Source organism: Pterocles gutturalis, unplaced genomic scaffold, assembly GCF_000699245.1.
Source record: "Pterocles gutturalis isolate BGI_N339 unplaced genomic scaffold, ASM69924v1 scaffold38778, whole genome shotgun sequence".
NCBI classification, from domain to species: Eukaryota; Metazoa; Chordata; class Aves; order Pterocliformes; family Pteroclidae; genus Pterocles; species Pterocles gutturalis.
Window position 1 is genome coordinate 959 of NW_010127066.1, and position 16,249 is coordinate 17,207.

The 16,249-nt window shown below is 40.7% G+C and overlaps 1 protein-coding gene across 1 annotated transcript in view; it reads left to right on the forward strand.

Annotated features, from left to right (window-relative positions):
• Positions 1-1,315: 1,315 nt before the first annotated feature.
• The window catches only part of FKBP1B (FK506 binding protein 1B, 12.6 kDa), a gene marked incomplete at its 5' end in the record, with an annotated part of 39,609 nt that continues 24,675 nt past the window's right edge, over positions 1,316-16,249 (forward strand). The window contains one exon of the mRNA XM_010079170.1: positions 1,316-1,363. Coding sequence (XP_010077472.1) covers positions 1,316-1,363 — 48 coding nt within the window. The remainder of the gene's footprint in view (positions 1,364-16,249) is intronic.

The window sequence follows — 16,249 nt, forward strand, 5'->3', positions numbered from 1 at the left end:
TTGCCTCTCCCTGGATAGGCTGGGTTCCTGTCAAAGCACTGCTATTTCTCCACTGTCAGCAGGGGAAGCCCAGGAGGCTGGCATATGATAGTTGCCTGTGCTTTAGATGGCTAATGTTCAATGAGATGAATCCTGCTTTAGGGTACGGTGATGCCCTAACTGCCTATCTATTGTACTGCGCTTTGTGCACCCCACAGCTAGAGATATTCCAGTCAGCCATAAGCTGATGAACAAGGCTGTTCAGATGATCCTTGGAAGCATCATCTTCTAATTTCATGTTATAAATCTCAGTTCATTGTATTATCCTGCCCGCCTGCCATTTACTGCTCATGGTGGTTTTGGCATAGAAGCCCTAAGTACACAGCTTATGCGTTACTTGTTTTATACCCTGCGATGCACTCTGTGATGTGTAACTTGTTATTATGTTACTTCAGACTGAAGAGAACAGAAAGCCAACTAAGAAATGAACCTCAGTTTCTACCTGAATCCCCAGTTTCTAGCTTTCTAGCAAGGATGGTCCTTAATAATTGGTCTCATTCGTCCTTTTAAGCTATTCAGAGCCTGGGCCCTCCCCTGGACCACATTACTTGAGAAATCAAGGTTAGCTGCTTTAATACACCACTGACACCTAAATGAGCTTGGAAAATCTTCCCCTAGCTTTTAGTGCCTTTGGCAGGACCTAGAACAGGTAAAATGGAAATGGTGATTTCATTTTCTAGTGGCAAGAAAATAATTTAAGCTTTGTTTTCCTTTCAGCATAAAAATTTTAGGAGAAGCTACCAGGCTCTTACAAGAACAGCGTATCACTGCTTTACTGTTGCCCGATGCTACAAAATTAAACTGCCTTTGTATGTGAAATTTTATTTAAAACCCTTCCCTGCTAATTAAAGATGCCCCTGTTAGAGCTGTCTTGAGTGAAAGGCATTAGAAATGTGAATACAAATTGAATTTTTCACAGTGTCAAACTAAGACTTTATCTGAAAAAATATGGCCAAAACATTCTGAGAATTTTAAGGTTATAATCCATGAAGTTTGACAGTCCTTTTGCACTTACAGAATGTAAATGCATATGTAATAGACACACATATAGGGAAAATTACATAAGGAAAACATTATTTGGTCTAAGAGCTAAATAGAAGCCAAGCTGGAACCTTCTACCCTAAACCATACCCACTCCTGTCTTGCATATTAGTGATTTGATAACACATAGTCAATGCAAATCTCAGTCTAGCATTTTCCTCTTAAAAGATAAACCTGCCTAGCCATACAGGTCAATCAGAGAAAATACAAGAATAACCTTTTATCATTTTAACAGGACGGACATTTCCAAAGAAGGGACAGACGTGTGTGGTGCACTACACAGGTAAGGCACGTTCTGCATATTATTTCAATACCAACTGCCTTGCATTCAAGAGTGATTTCCCATTTCAAATATGTTTGTTGTATTTTTTGCTTTGTTCTGTCACTCATAATCCATTTGATTATGCTCTGATGGGTTTCTTGCATATTTCACTTCTAGCTGAGCAGTTCAGGCTACAGTATCTCGATGTGCATGCTAGCAGAATTGCCAAGCGTAGTGTTCAATGGTGAGAGGTTAACAGATGAAGCTGTGGACCTGATTCTTTAAGCCATTATACTAGCTAATGAAATCAAGCATGAAACAGTGAAATCCTGGGTTCATGTTTTTCCAGCCTCTGAACTTGATACATCTCTTGATACAGACAATTAATGATTGTATATCTCTTAAAAGCATGTGTCCATGTATTGGCAGTAAAATTCATTCCAGATTGAAACGATCAATACAAGGTCTTTATGGACGTGTAGGAATCTTAAGTGGTGAGTTGGTTAATGGAGCTGTTTATGCTGCACCTTCACGCAGACAGAAATGTCCTTTAAATCGGTTTGTAACATTGTGTTTTGTATATAGTGATGTAAATTCTCAAAAGAATGGAAAGACTTCTTCAATGTGAGTCCCCAGCTGAGAAGTTCACATCAAGAGCTGCCATTTTATGTGGTGTCTTCCTTAAAAAAGCAAAACATAGATGTTATGGGGCTTGACAGCTACTGGTCTGGGCCTAGATCTGCAAGGTAATGGTTTCCTCGAGCATTCAGTATTATAGGAAAGTTCTCACTGGTGACTGTTGGTTTCTTTCTGTTTTGTACTTGGTTCTGTAGCTTGCAGCTGGAGCAAGCTAGGACCGTTTCCCAGTAGATATAACTACTGAGGTAAACCTATTTGTATTTTCAATAAGTTTTTTTTCTATAGTTTCAATATCTCTCCTCAGAAGGTAACATGGGAGTTAGTGCACTGGCTTGGGATACAGGATGGATGGGTTTAAGCTCCTCTACATTTGTATATTGAGAGTATTTTGGTCTGATGAGAATTTCTAGTTTGACTTAGAAGTAAACACATGGGTCTCGGCTCTTACAGATGTTCCTCTGTAACTTGGATCTGAAAACAGATGTTTTAAAACTGTTTTTGTGAAGATATGTTTCTGTTCTGGTCCAAGCTTTAAAAGTTTTTATGAAATAAAATTGTCACCTCCCACCCCCAGTTCTAGATAACTTTAAATGTCAGACCTGAAACAGGCAAAAAACTTGGAGGCCTGTGGCTCCCACAAAGTACAATTCTGCTGGATAATTTCAGAGGGAGTGTGAATGGTGAATGTGGAAAGATAACGAGATGCTGAATACTCTTATTGATGTTAGATAACATCTTAGATGAAGGTATCGTAAGCTGGCTTTCGATATAAAACACTTTATGAAAACTCATTGAATCCATCTGCAGTGTAAACTGTGTTTCCTCTGTATATCTTGCTGTTGGTGCTATGCAACCTCTCTAACTCCCACATTAGAACAGATTTCAGAAGTAGCTCATCGCCTCAGTTCCAGTGCTGTTGCAATGTCTGGGAATATTTTTAAAGGGAGCCCATGCTCGATGGGTAAAGTGTTTTCTCCCAGTGGGTCTGCAAAGCATGTCAGGAAGATGAAACATGAATTTCAAGTTTTAACTAAAACTATCTTATCTGAATACAATATAACTTCTTTTTATACTGATGTGATTCTGGATATGTCTGGGATTCATCTTGAAATTATCTCTGTCTTATTTGTATGATCTTACTGAGCCTCACTGTACTTAATGCTTATCCTCACCACACTCCTGTGAGTCCTGCTTTAGGAATTGAGTAGCTAAGTTACAGAGATGTCTGCAGAGATATCCAGAACATCTGTATTGTCACCTAAAATAGGAGTTAGGAAAAATTAAGACACTTAGGTGCAAGAAAACGATCCGTAAATCCTGCTTGCCAGAGTAACTTAATATTGGGAGCGTGCAGAACTCACAAGCTGTCTCCATGTTCAGCCTGCGTGTCACTCTGGAGCCAGGCACAGATACCTGCAGGGAGGCATTGCTGCCTGGGAAGTGAGGGACCATGCAATGACTGGACTCCATCAAGGTCTAGAGATCATTTGGATCCCCAGAAGAGCCTGACCTCACTGGGGTTCTCTGAGCACAGCTCTGAACTCAACATCAAGCCATGGCAGCCACTTTCAGTCAAAACCACGGCCTGTGGGAGCCCACGTTGTGTATAATAACCAGTTGTTTCAGATGTGACAAATCTATGCTCAATTGCCTTTTCCTCATTTCTTGAGAGTTTCCAGCAAGGAGGAGGAGAAGACCAGAAGGGGTTTGCTTCTGCCAGACCAAATTAGGAATTTTCAAGGAGACTCAAATGAGGAGTGGGCTCTAGGCTCTATTTTGTCTTACTTCCCCACCTTGCCTTCCCTCTCCAGGAGTCTCACAGGTGTGCATTTACTATGGGATGCAGAGTGGTGGCAGAGAGAGCATGGACAGGAGTGGATTGCTGGCACTACAGGAGTAAAAAGCCTGTAGCTTCCTTTTGAAGGGAAAAAGGTTTTTAGGAGCAAGCTGTCTGCATGAGTTGTCCTGGAAGTCCATGCAGAAGAAGTCCAGAGAGGACCAAAGGCTGGTACCCTAGGCATCTGGCAGAGCTTCAGAGTCCTGTCTGCTCATCCTCCGGGATCTTATGATTCATGCATTGCCAAGGTGGGGATTCAGCAGGGTAGTTTCTAGTCTGATGACCCTGCATGTTCTGGAGAAGTGGGAAGTGAGAACTGGAATCTCCTCAAGATGAAGAACTGTGGTCGAGTTTAACACTTGTGCTGTCAGCGCTCCAGCTATTAGGCTGTTATATGTGGCAGCTTTGCCTCTTTCTCTCCTTGTTCAACTAGATGCATGATCTCAGGAGCAGGCTTTGTGGTCTGATTCCCAAATGCATTGTGATGCCTTAATGGACAGACCTAAGTCCCAGTGGCAGCAGGAGTTAAGGTGCAACCTCACTGGGGAACCATTTAGAAGAAACCTCTTAGTTTAACCAAATCTTTTTTTTTTTTTTTTTTTTTCTTTTCTTAGGGAGTAGTTCTTGGCTGCTTTACAATTAGAGCAGGATTTTTGAATTACACTTCAAAAATACCTAACTGCCCTTTCTGACTACATAAAATGCCTTAGTGCCTAACTTTGGTACTGTAAATCACCTGCTAATTTTTCAGCTTTTCACAGCCTGAGTTAAGTACACACATAGATGCTCCAGATCATCGCAGAAGATTAGATAGAACTGTGAGAGAACGTGAAACCAAATCCCGACCTTAGTATATGACTGAATAATGTGGTCAGATTCCTGTATGTTTAATATTTGTTAAGAAATATAACATAATAATTTCTTCTTATTATCCAGCATCGATGTTGTGTCTCAAAAGTTGCCTGACACAATATTAACATAGTGGGATTAATAGATAAGGTAGTGTACTGGCACCGAAATGCATTTCCAGCAGTAATGGTTTATGTCATGTTTTTGTCAGAGATTTCATTGAGCAAGCTTCTGAAAGCCTTTGGCAATCTGCTTACTCCTTCTGTTTTCCATCTGCAAAATGATAGTTGTACTTTGTCTGCCTCGTGCAGATAGATTGCAAGCAGTCTGGGATATGAACTGCCTCCTTCTTCATGCCTAACATAATGATGTCCTAATCTTGATTGGGTCTTCAGGTTACATTGTAGTACTGATAGTAATGCACGTAAACAAATTACAGTGGCATTAGTCCCGGAGTGTATCAACAGAATTGAGGCGTTTTCTGCAGTTTTGTTTCCCGTGATTTAAATTTGTTGACTCTGGCACTGGGAATTAGCAGTGCAGGATTTTCAAAGATTTATGAAGGTGATACAAAACATGACTTTCAGTTAGAAATGCCCCTAAGCAAAACCTTTGCTGAGGTTGTCAATGCTCTGTCTAGAGGCTGTGGGGTAAAACCTGCACTCTGGGAAGCTGGATCCCATTCCTGGCCCTCCTGCTGGGTGATGGTCTGCCCTCAAACAAGCGTTGTGTATACCAGTTCCAAATCTGCTTTTAATAGTGGGAGGGCAGCTTTTTTCCCAAGTTTTTCAGAGCGGACATTCTCATGTTTTGTCCCATGTAGCTTGTGGCAGAGCTGAATTCTTAACCTCTTCATCTTTCTCCTTGGCCACCTGTAAATCTGTGATAAATAATACAACTGCCCTTTTTAAGGAACTGATGATGTTCAGTATTTGTAGTATGCTGAAACAGACTTGTTTGAGTGAGACTATAAAGGCACATTAAATCATTAATTACTGGACTGGACTTCTATCAGAGAAGATTTTCCATAGACTTTTTAGGCTAGGGCAATGGCCACAAAATTGCACCAAATACATTTTGAATAGAATAGAATAGAATAGAATAGAATAGAATAGAATATTTCCATTGGAAGGGCCCTACAACAATCATCTAGGCCAACTGCCTGACCACTTCAGGGCTGACCAAAAGTTAAAGTACAGTATTAAGGGCATTGGTAAAGAAATGCTTCCTATGTTGAGTCTGAACCTCCCTTGGCGCAGCTTTGAACCATTCCTATATGTGCTGTCACTGGATCCCAGGGAGAAGAGCTCAGCACCTCCCTCTCCACTTCAATATTTCAATACCGAGAAGCTGATTTTTTAATTTTTCTTTTAAATGCCTGAAGTGGAATTCCCTATTGAAATAAATGAATACTACTCCATTTATTTCAGCTGAGCTGTACAAATTCATTCAATTTTAGGAAACAAGCCTTTATTTAAAGTAGAACAAATGATTAATTGTTCTTTTCCTAGTGATCAGAGGACAAACTCACATCATTTTCTTTTCCCGTATATTACCAAAATTGCTTTATATTGTTTTTTAGCTTTGGCAGTAGTGTAGTGTTGAGAGTTATGGTTGTGTCTGTGAAATTGAAAGCCTTTTTTTTTTACCTTTTTTAATAACAAAAGCATACTGCATAGATGCAGATTAACAGTAATTTATAGAATATGCTTGATTTATCACGATTAAAAAAAGCATTTTCCATTTAACACAATACAAATATAATGCAATTCCCTTGAAATAACTCTTGCCAAAAAGAGAACAGCTCTGCCTATTTTTCTTGGATCAAAATCAACCCAGTCTTAAGCATATGTAGTAATAGCCAGAGATTTGTCTATACTGACATACACTCAAAAAGACTAATGTAAATTCAGAATAAGTTTGCAGAGTGTCGTGTATTTGTCTGTGAGCCTCAGTATCTGCATGACTGGATGTACATTAGCTTCGTGTGAAAGCACTTTGTGGCCAGGTGAGTGCAGGAGTATGTTATTTCTCTGGTCCCGCTTTTGGAAACATCTGTACCACTTCAGTGGGAGCTGTGCATGTGTATCTGAGAGGAAAATTGAACTAAGTAAGGAATTTAATCAAAATTCTTTTGTCTCCAGGAAGCTGTCTAGCTGGGTTTGGAAGAGGATAGTGAACACTGCAATTACAGTTATCATTAATAAGAATTATATTGTAAGAGACATTGTAACTGAGCCTTGAATTATAGCCAGCTAAATCTTGCTTACCTGCAAAGAACTTAATTGTTTTATTGAGCATGTTCCCAAGATACATTATATCACGAGTATGTGATGTCTGTCCATCTTTTGAGGCCTGCCAGTTTTTTGTATTTTTTTACTTAAAGGAATCTCTTCAAATTGCCCTGGTTTGAAAGGATGAAAGCCCTTTACTTCTGCAGAGATCTTTGTGGCAGCTAAGCATTTAGAAGCATCCTTTTTCTTCAGTGAATCGTAACCGCAAAAAGTAGTTTTGACTCCTCAGTGAAGAATGCAATCTTTTGCTGCCCCTCAGAAACAATGCGCAAGTCTTAAAACTCTCTTGATAAAAGGAGTAAAATTCTCATCTTTGCTTATTTAATATAGATTACTTACCTTTGGAAATATTTTAGTGGCATCTTCAGCCTGATAGTGATCAGAGTCCAGAAGCAAAAGTTTGAGAAGAGATTTCTCCTACGCATTCTCCTGCCAGCTTAGTGACTGATCTCAGGTGTATTACTTGCTTTCATTTTAAAATTTGACAGAAAAGGGGGCTGCGCCTCTCAAAATTGTCATGAAATTAATGTTTGCAAGTACCATGAGACTCTCTGTAAGAAGAGGCTATTGATGTGAGAAAATGATTTGATTAATAAAAAAGGTTCAAAGATTTGTAAGAAAAAAATGTAGCAGCTTCAGCAGCTGTATTAGTGGGTTTAAACTGAACATACCGAATTGTTGCCTGATGGAAAAGGATCAGCATAATAAACTGTAGCCTCAAGTTTCCCAGGTGCTCCTCCTTTGCACTGAATGCTGCGTTGCTGTGTACTGTGCCCATCGATTTCACTGAAATGACTTGTGGTATTAGCTGCTGTTTAATGTGGGTGAGTGAAACAGAAAAGAACCTTGAAATTATCCAACAGCATTCTTACTGGCAACCTCAGCTGAGAAGCCATGGTTTGACTAAGAATTGGAAGTCTCTCCCCTTAAAGGTGGTCCTCATGGCACTGGTGTGTTATTTGGACAGCTGGTAATATGCTTTGTGCAAAATTGCAGGATTGCCTGTAAACACCGTCTTATATGCATCTGGGAAAAAGGCAGGATGAGTTTCTTTCTTGCAGAGTGAAGAAGACTATAAAGAGATTTCTTCAAGACAGCATACATGGGCACTTTCTCCCCTGACAGAGACTTCTCTGTAAGCATGAAATGTGCTGAATGATTTGGTGGCTGCTCACTTTTCCTTTGGAGCCACTACTAACCTCTACAGGTTTTCCTTTTGTGGAGGGGCTGTAGCATCATACTCCGTTCCTACCACGCATAGAAATGAAACTGCTAGCAAATAATTAAGCCTCCTACTCCTTCCTCACAAAAGCCTCAAAGAAGTGGATTTCAATATATTAAACAAAAGTTCACAAAGCAGATTATGTAAAGTACCAGAGAACTGATAGCCTCTGTTCATCAAGTGTTTAAAAGCTCAGAACTGATCCAAAGCAGTGCCATCTTTTAGAAAATTAGATCGCTGTTTTCAAACTAAATATTTTGCTGGGTCCTCTTTGCACTTACTTTCAATGATCCCAGTCTGCCACTGTGCCTGCTTACAGCTCATACGTGTATATGAGGATAAATATATATGACGTATATGTATATACATCAGGACTAGGACCTGAAAGGTTTGTGTCAATTCTTGATCATTAGAATTCCAGGTCCTCAGAAGAATGACATCGTTTTCTAATAATTTATCCCCTAAAAAATCAAAGAATTGCTGAAACAACTGTACAGTGAGTAGTATTTGTTAGTGTAAAATACACAAATGATCAGCTAAATGAGAAACTCTGTCAGCTGGCAGCAGTGATAGGCTTGTCTCCCTTTATTGACAAAACAGAACTGACATCACCGTATTTACCTAATTAAGAAGTCTAAATTGAGAGCGTAGTTACCTTAGGCTACCTAAATAGTTATCCCTTGGATGCGCCTCTCTCTCTATTGATTAGATAAAGAGCTTAATATGGTTCCTGTCAGGCAGCTCAGCCAGGCAGGGTTTGAGGACGGGGTAGTGGTTTCATAATCAGACAATACACAGTGTCATCTCTCCGCAGTGAACACATGGCAGCCGCATGTCAGGTGTACTACACGAGCAAGTGCTGTGTGGCCAGAGATCTCTGCAGGCTTGTGATCTCCAGAGCTCAGTGGGTTGGTCCTAGCGCTGCAGTGATGTGCGTGGGAGATCCCTGGGGAGGACCACTGCCGAGGAGCTCGTACAGTGCCCGTCTTGGCAGTGGTAAGCAACTGCACGGGCGGCCTCAGAGGAAACGCATACTGCTGCGAGAAGCAGCGATTCAGCGTTGGCATGAGTTCTGCTGAGTCTTGCTGAACCAGCGCCAGGGAGCTGCGAGGGGGCTTTATATTGAAAGCGACAGCTCTCAATTGAGGTATATTATTTAGCTTTAGTTACTCAAAGGCATTGTAAATCTTACTTAATGTTTTTTTTTTTTCACGAGACTGCTGGCTGCAGAAGTTTATACTCCCTTGCACACCACTCAGTGCGAAGGATCTTAAATGTTGTAGCCATGGTGTCATCAGGCAGAGCCAGTGGATCCTCGTAGCTGAGGCAGCAGCAGGTCCATGCACTCAGGCAGTGTAGTCCTTTATCTCCCATCCAACATCCTGGTCTTCTAAAACTCAGTGTTACAGCAGTGGTTATGAGGCACAGTTGATTTGTAGCTCTCCCTCTATCTCTGCATATGGTATCTCAAGTCTGGTTTCCTGTTCCAGATCTTTCCCATTTAATCCTGCATAGTTATTGGTTCTAAGTTGTCTCTTGCTGCTCTAAATCACTTCCCTTGGCACATTTAATGGTGCAACTACCTTGATTTAGCAAGATTGTCTTCTTGTGTTTTGTTCTCAGTGAGAAATTTAAGACCTTTGGTTTGGTAGGTCACTTCTTCCTGAACAGAGGAAAAGACCTAACGCTTAATTAGTTCATATTCCCATTTATGATTGCTACAAACAGTACAATCACTGATGCATTTGTTCTGTCTAGTTTTAAATGACCGAAGTGATAATGCTCTTTTGCTACTTCCAAACCCATTGATATTGCAGCTGTTGCAACATTAGAAGTAGCAGCTTTCTGTTGAAATTCTTTACCTTGTGTTAGGAAAAACAAAACAAAAAAACAAACCACAAAACAAACAAGTAGTTGTAATGCTATATAGGGATTGTATAGGGACTTACATTTTCATTCTCCTCCGTGGATAAATTTCTGTTTATGCTATAAGCAGGGATTTCCAGGAAGAGAGGAGGGCCTTGTACTTTGGGAGGTGAAATCTAGCCATATGTGGGGCACATAAAAGAAAACAGAAGATGAGTCACACAGTGGACAAGTTCCTGAGGCATAGCCATGAAGTGTTTCCATTTCCATGTTTCCATAGCCATTTCTAGACTGGAATGTGCAATATTCAACCTGAAGAATTGAAGTAAATCTTGTTGTGAAAGCTGTAATTTTGGTGGAAAAGCCTTTCCCACAAATTTTATTTTGAAGGTTGAGGGTCTGAGACTGAAATTAATAGGCTAGCTGCCAACTCTATATCATAGAATCGCAGAATGGTTTGGGTTGGAAGGACCTTTAAAGATCATCTAGTTCCCACCCCCCTGCCATGGGCAGGGACACCTCCCACTAGCCCAGGTTGCTCAAAGCCTCATCCAGCCTGGCCTTGAACCCCTCCAGGGATGGGGCATCCACAGCTTCTCTCTTCCAGTGCCTCACTACCTTCATCATAAAGAGTTTCTTCTTATGTGCAATCTAAACTTACCCTCTTTCAGTTTAAAACCGTTGCCCCTTGTCCTGTCACTATAGGCCTTGCTAAAATGTTTCTCCACATCTTTCTTGTAAGCCTCATTTATATACCGAAAGGCTGCAATAAGGTCTCCCCAGAGCCTTCTTTTCTCCAGGCTAAACAACCCCGACTCTCTCAGCTGTTCTTCAAAGGAGAGGTGCTCCATCCCTCTGACATTTTTGTGGACATTGAGCCGTTGACTGCAAGTCTCTGTATATGGCCTTCTGGATTCAGCCAATTCCTTATTCATCACATAGTCCATACATCAGTTGCTCTTCTATTACCCACCAGTGGCCATCAGGTTAGTCCTGTTGGTCTGAGCTAAAGTGTTATTAACCAAAGTTTGTGGCAGTATTTAAAGATGTGAATACGAATTTTACAGCTCAGGCTCCAGTTGTGATCTGAATTAGTCTTACATGGTTTATGCACATTTTCTTTATAAGGCAAAATTATTTTTTCTTATTTAGGGGGTTATTCTGTCTGCCCTGCTGTAACCCTTTCTTGTCTTTCTTGCTTGACATGGTGGTCTTTCAAGTCTTCTTCAGTGACACGTCATTGATGGAAAGGAATGATCTTGTCTGCAGTGTCATGCTGAAACACCTGGTGTTGGCTTGGGCTTGAGATCACTCTCTGGAAGTGTCTGGAGCAGGAGATGCTCCTCTGCCATGCTGCTTTTGTGACTAGCTCCCCACACACTCCATGTCCTGCAGTGGCTAGCTGGCAACAATTCTGGAAAAGCTACGACAGTGTCTGTCCCACCCTGCCAGGGGAGTTTCTGGAGTGCACAGACAGCCCCATTAATAGCTTTGGGTATATGCTCCGCTTTGAATTTTCTTCTGCTGTCATTTGCGCCTTGTCTTCAATCAGCTAAATAACAGGGACAGGTTCAGAACTCTTCTTTAGATCAGTCAGCACAGCACAGCTGAGGGCTATCATCTAACGTGGGTTGAGCCCATTTTGTCATGTCCTACCTTTTCCTGGCTGGAACTCAAAAGTCATGCCCTTTCACATCTGAATGCTGGGGACTTGCAGCACCTGTGACTATAAGAAGAGGTGTTGAAAGGGCATTGGACCAGGATGGAAATGCCTCATTAAAAAATGATCCTTACCTGTGCCATTAAGACTTGTTCTGTGCACAACCATTTATATAGCTCGTCTCCTTTTCAGCGTTTGTTCGGATTCCTGGCTGGGAGTGTAGGAGTTTTAAATGGATATGAGTCACATGCAAATTCAGGGCTGATACAGTCATGAAGAACTGCCATCATTAATCCCCTGTGGACAACTTAAAAAGTTGAATCTGATCAGAGTGCTACACTGTTCATTCATAAATCCCTTTGGAAAGGGAAAAGCACTGTTTACTGGCCTTTAAAAGACAGGCAAATTCAGAAGGGAAGTGGTTTGTCCAAGGAACACAGCAAGCTTCTGATAAAGCTGGGGATAGAAATTCATTTGCTTTTAAAGTCCTTATCTATTATATTTACCACTAGCCTCTATCAGCTCTGTGGAAGAGTTTTTTTTTTTTTTCCCAAACCTTTTTCACTTTTGAGAAAAAAAACTATTTACAATAGTCTACAATATTTACAATAGCTGTAAACAATCACGAAGTACCTTAGTTTTTATTAGATTTTCTTGCTTTCTCTAACCAATCCTGATTTGATTGGTTATATAAGCATTGTAAACAGCTTAAGGCCTCAATCCTTCCCTGCTGTAAAGAATAATAGGGGATTTGATTGTAATGATTCGCTTTATTTCAATAAAGTAGCTAAAGCTTGCAGTACATTGATTCACTGAAACTGCAGAGCCATTTCTGAAGTGCTTTCCTAAAATTTGCCATTGTAGCACATTCAAAGCTCCTCTTCAGATGCAAAAGTTTCTAAAGCATTTGGGAAAACAATATCAAAGAAGGCTGAACCTGAGAGAGCTTGTAGCTATGAACACAGGCACCAGAAGTGATGGAGAGCTGAGAAATTATTTGCCTTGCAGAAAAAGAGCAATGAAATCTTGGGCTGGGATTTTTCCCTGCACAAGCATGGGAAGAAACGTTGACTGCCTGCAAAACTCCTCCATACTGTAATGGAGTTATACAACCTATAATCTTCCTATTATTCAGTCTGTCACCATAGGACTGGCCCGTTTGTAGACTACAAAGCATTTAAATGATGACAGCTGTATTAGGCCATAAGGGACATGGTTAGCCATTGTGTTCATAGAGGGCAGTGAGATAAGAATAGCTCCCAGTCTTCAGTGCTTGCCACATTTACTTTAGATTTCAGACACCTCTGTACATTTCGTGGACAAGAAGCTGTGTTGAAAAAGCGGAGGGTACTAGGGCAATAGTTATCTTAGCTCTTCTTTTTCCCTTGAGAAACTGATGTACAGTCCAGGCCAAGAGGGTGTCAGCTGATAAAAGCCAGACAGATGTGAAGTGTTCTGTGGATTTGATGTCAAGGAGCCTGCCATCCGAGAGAAACCCGACATTGTCCGACAGCACCATGAATGAATGAATGAATGAATATCCCCCACGTGCCCTTCCACTGCACCCTCCTGTTACTCTCTTACTACGCATAGAAGCATACTTCTTTAGTTTTTCTTCAGTACTTCGGCAAGTTGTGATAGACTCTTAGATAAATTCCTGGTCTGTTTGTTTAGTCACATGCAAGTTTTATTACAGTGTCAGTGGTGTTTGTCATGCAGCTTCTAAGCACACTCTAGCAGTACAATAAATGATGGGCCTTGTTTTCTGATTGCATCCTCGGAGGATGAAGCAGTGAAGAGTTTTAACACATCCAAAAGAACACGTGAGTGCAGCCCGCATTTGAAAATGTTTCTTCTTCTGCAGCATAACTTCTTCATAGGCACCAAAGGTGCTACCATGTGAATAGGTAGGGCTGAAGCAGGGGATGCAGAAATGTCCCCAGCTATTTCCTCCTGCCTTTGCACCACTCTGTCCTGCAAACAGAAGTGTTGCAGTGGCTGCAATGTAAACTAGGCTGAAAATCTGACATGAGTGAAAAACAAGCTGGGGAAAGAGGGAAGAAGTGGTTGTGAAGGAGAGCAGGACAACAGGATAGCAATGCAGTGTGATAGAAAGAGCAACAGCAACACTTGTAATCCAGCACTACTGCAGGCCCAGAGTTGTGCAATGGTGTGGGGAACCAAGGTGCCACGGTGGTTGTAGAGAAGAGAGAAGACAACTTCCTGTGGGAATGAGCGAGAATATTTACTTCAGTTTCCTTCTCACATTTCTGAACCTGTCGAACTTCCCAGTAGTGTACAGTTTGGGAACCCTCCCATAGCATACTCTCAATCTCTCTATTGCAGTAATGTACTGGGACAAATTTCTCTTTTTAGCATGCCTCGTATATTTAATGCTGTGGTGGTGGGGACTGTCTAGTGGTGCTGTTAGTTGTTTCTAAAAGTGATCTCAGAATAAATTTGTTTGACTTATTTTTTTCCTCCAAACAAAAGGAAGACAAAAAATTCCAACTTGAATTTCTGGACTAGAGCACATTTTTGCTGCACAGTTGTTTAGTGGGTGAGTGTACAGCGCAGATTTCAAGCCTTTATAATTAGCTTCTTATCAGAATATAAATCAATGTCACTAGCCAAGGTAACTCCTGAACATGACTTGCATAAACCTGTCACTGAGCAAGATTCATGGAAACTCCATTTGTTCCTGATGAAGGGACAATAACAACTTGGATGTCACAAGCATTACCAAGGTGAAGTATTTAAACACCCCCACCTTACCTGGAAATAGTGGCAATGTTGCACATGATCTGCCTACTTCCTCTCCACCCCCCCCCCCCAAAAAAAAAAATATTAATGGCTCTTGGGTTTAAAAGTCAAGAACCTCTGCTTTGCTGAACCTTTCTTTTTCTGTTTCTCGTGAAGCAGTGTTTGCTAATTTAGAAATGCTTCCTTTGGCTGAGCCAAGTGAGGACAGACTCCATGACTGCCCCTGCCTATGACGAAGATACTTAGGACCTTTTTGTAGTGAGAAGCTGCAAATCCTGTATGGTCTTCTACCCACTGTTTGCTAAAGAGCTAGGGAGACAATTTAGAAAAAAATGAAATCAGCATACCAAATATTTTTAAACTGTGTTGTGTATTCTATACAGGAGAATCTTGTATTAGCTTAAATATGGGATAAGCATTTATATATTTAAGGTGGATTAGTGTGGATTTTTACAATTTGTTTTCCTGCTCTTGGATTTACGTGAGTAAGACATCTCTAGTACAGGTGTTTGTGTGCGCATGTACTCTTGAAGTGTAAACATCTTAGATCATAATGTTAAAAACTTTGGGTCAATGTCGGTGGGTTTTTTCTTAGTATTCAAAACATTTTAAAATGAACTCTGATTCCTTGTTTTTACTCAGTATTGGAGTCCTGAAATTTATTATGTTGTATCGTACCTTGTTCAGCCAGTCTCTCTCATCTGTGTTTTTAATCAGTAATAGTGGCAAAATTCTGATTTAGGAATGGAATGGAATGGAATGGAATGGAATGGAATGGAATGGAGTGGAATAGAATAGAATAGAATAGAATAGAATAGAATAGAATATTTCAGTTGGAAGGGACCTACAACAATGATCTAGTCCAAGTGCCTGACCACCTGAGGGCTGACCAGAAGTTAAAGCATGTTGTTAAGGGCATTGCCCTAATACCTCTTAGACACTGGCAGGCAATTTTGGGGTTATGGATACCAAATGTTGTCAAGCTGGCTCTCTGGGAGTAGGTATATGGATGACTGGACCATGTTTACAGAGGATCATAAGGTTTTCCATCATGATTTGCAAGGAATTAATGATGCCTTGGGTAAGAAACTAAAAAAGATACAAAATATACATGCCAGTGTATATAAAATTGGCTTTTTGAGTAGAATACTTTCCAGTGGGCCTTAAAATGGACTGGTGTTAGCCCCACTGTAAGTGACATTTTTTTCAGTGGAGAAAGATATCAAGGTGATAAAAATTAACAAATATAGTCTAAATAATCAGTCTCATCGCGTAGGTTATTGATACAGAGTAATAGGGATCACCATGTAAAATAGTCACAAGTCAATAGTACGTTTTCAGTTTCTTTACAAAGTCCTAGGTGGAAGAACAAAGAATGAAGCCTGTGCTTACAGATAAGAGGACACTGTCATGTCAAGCAGTGACTTTGAAAAAGACTTGGGGAGTGGTGGCTGATTATCAACTGAACAGAAGCTCGAGAGCTGTTCTTTAGCCAAAAAGCTGACTGCCATCCATGAATATATAAACAGGAGCATGGAGGAAAAGAGAGGAGGTCCAGAGGCCTCACACCACTATGGATGTTTCAAAAATGGTGTGCTCGGTTTTGTAATCTACAATACTGGAAAGAGACGTGAGGGTGGTAGAAGCTCTGGGAAACCTTCCTGAACATAAAATGCTTAATTTATTCATTGGAGGTTAAGGGATGGTTTGGTACTTACATGGGGAATGAAAAACTGATAGGAGAGCTGAATTGTTCTAGTAGTTTACCAAGATACAT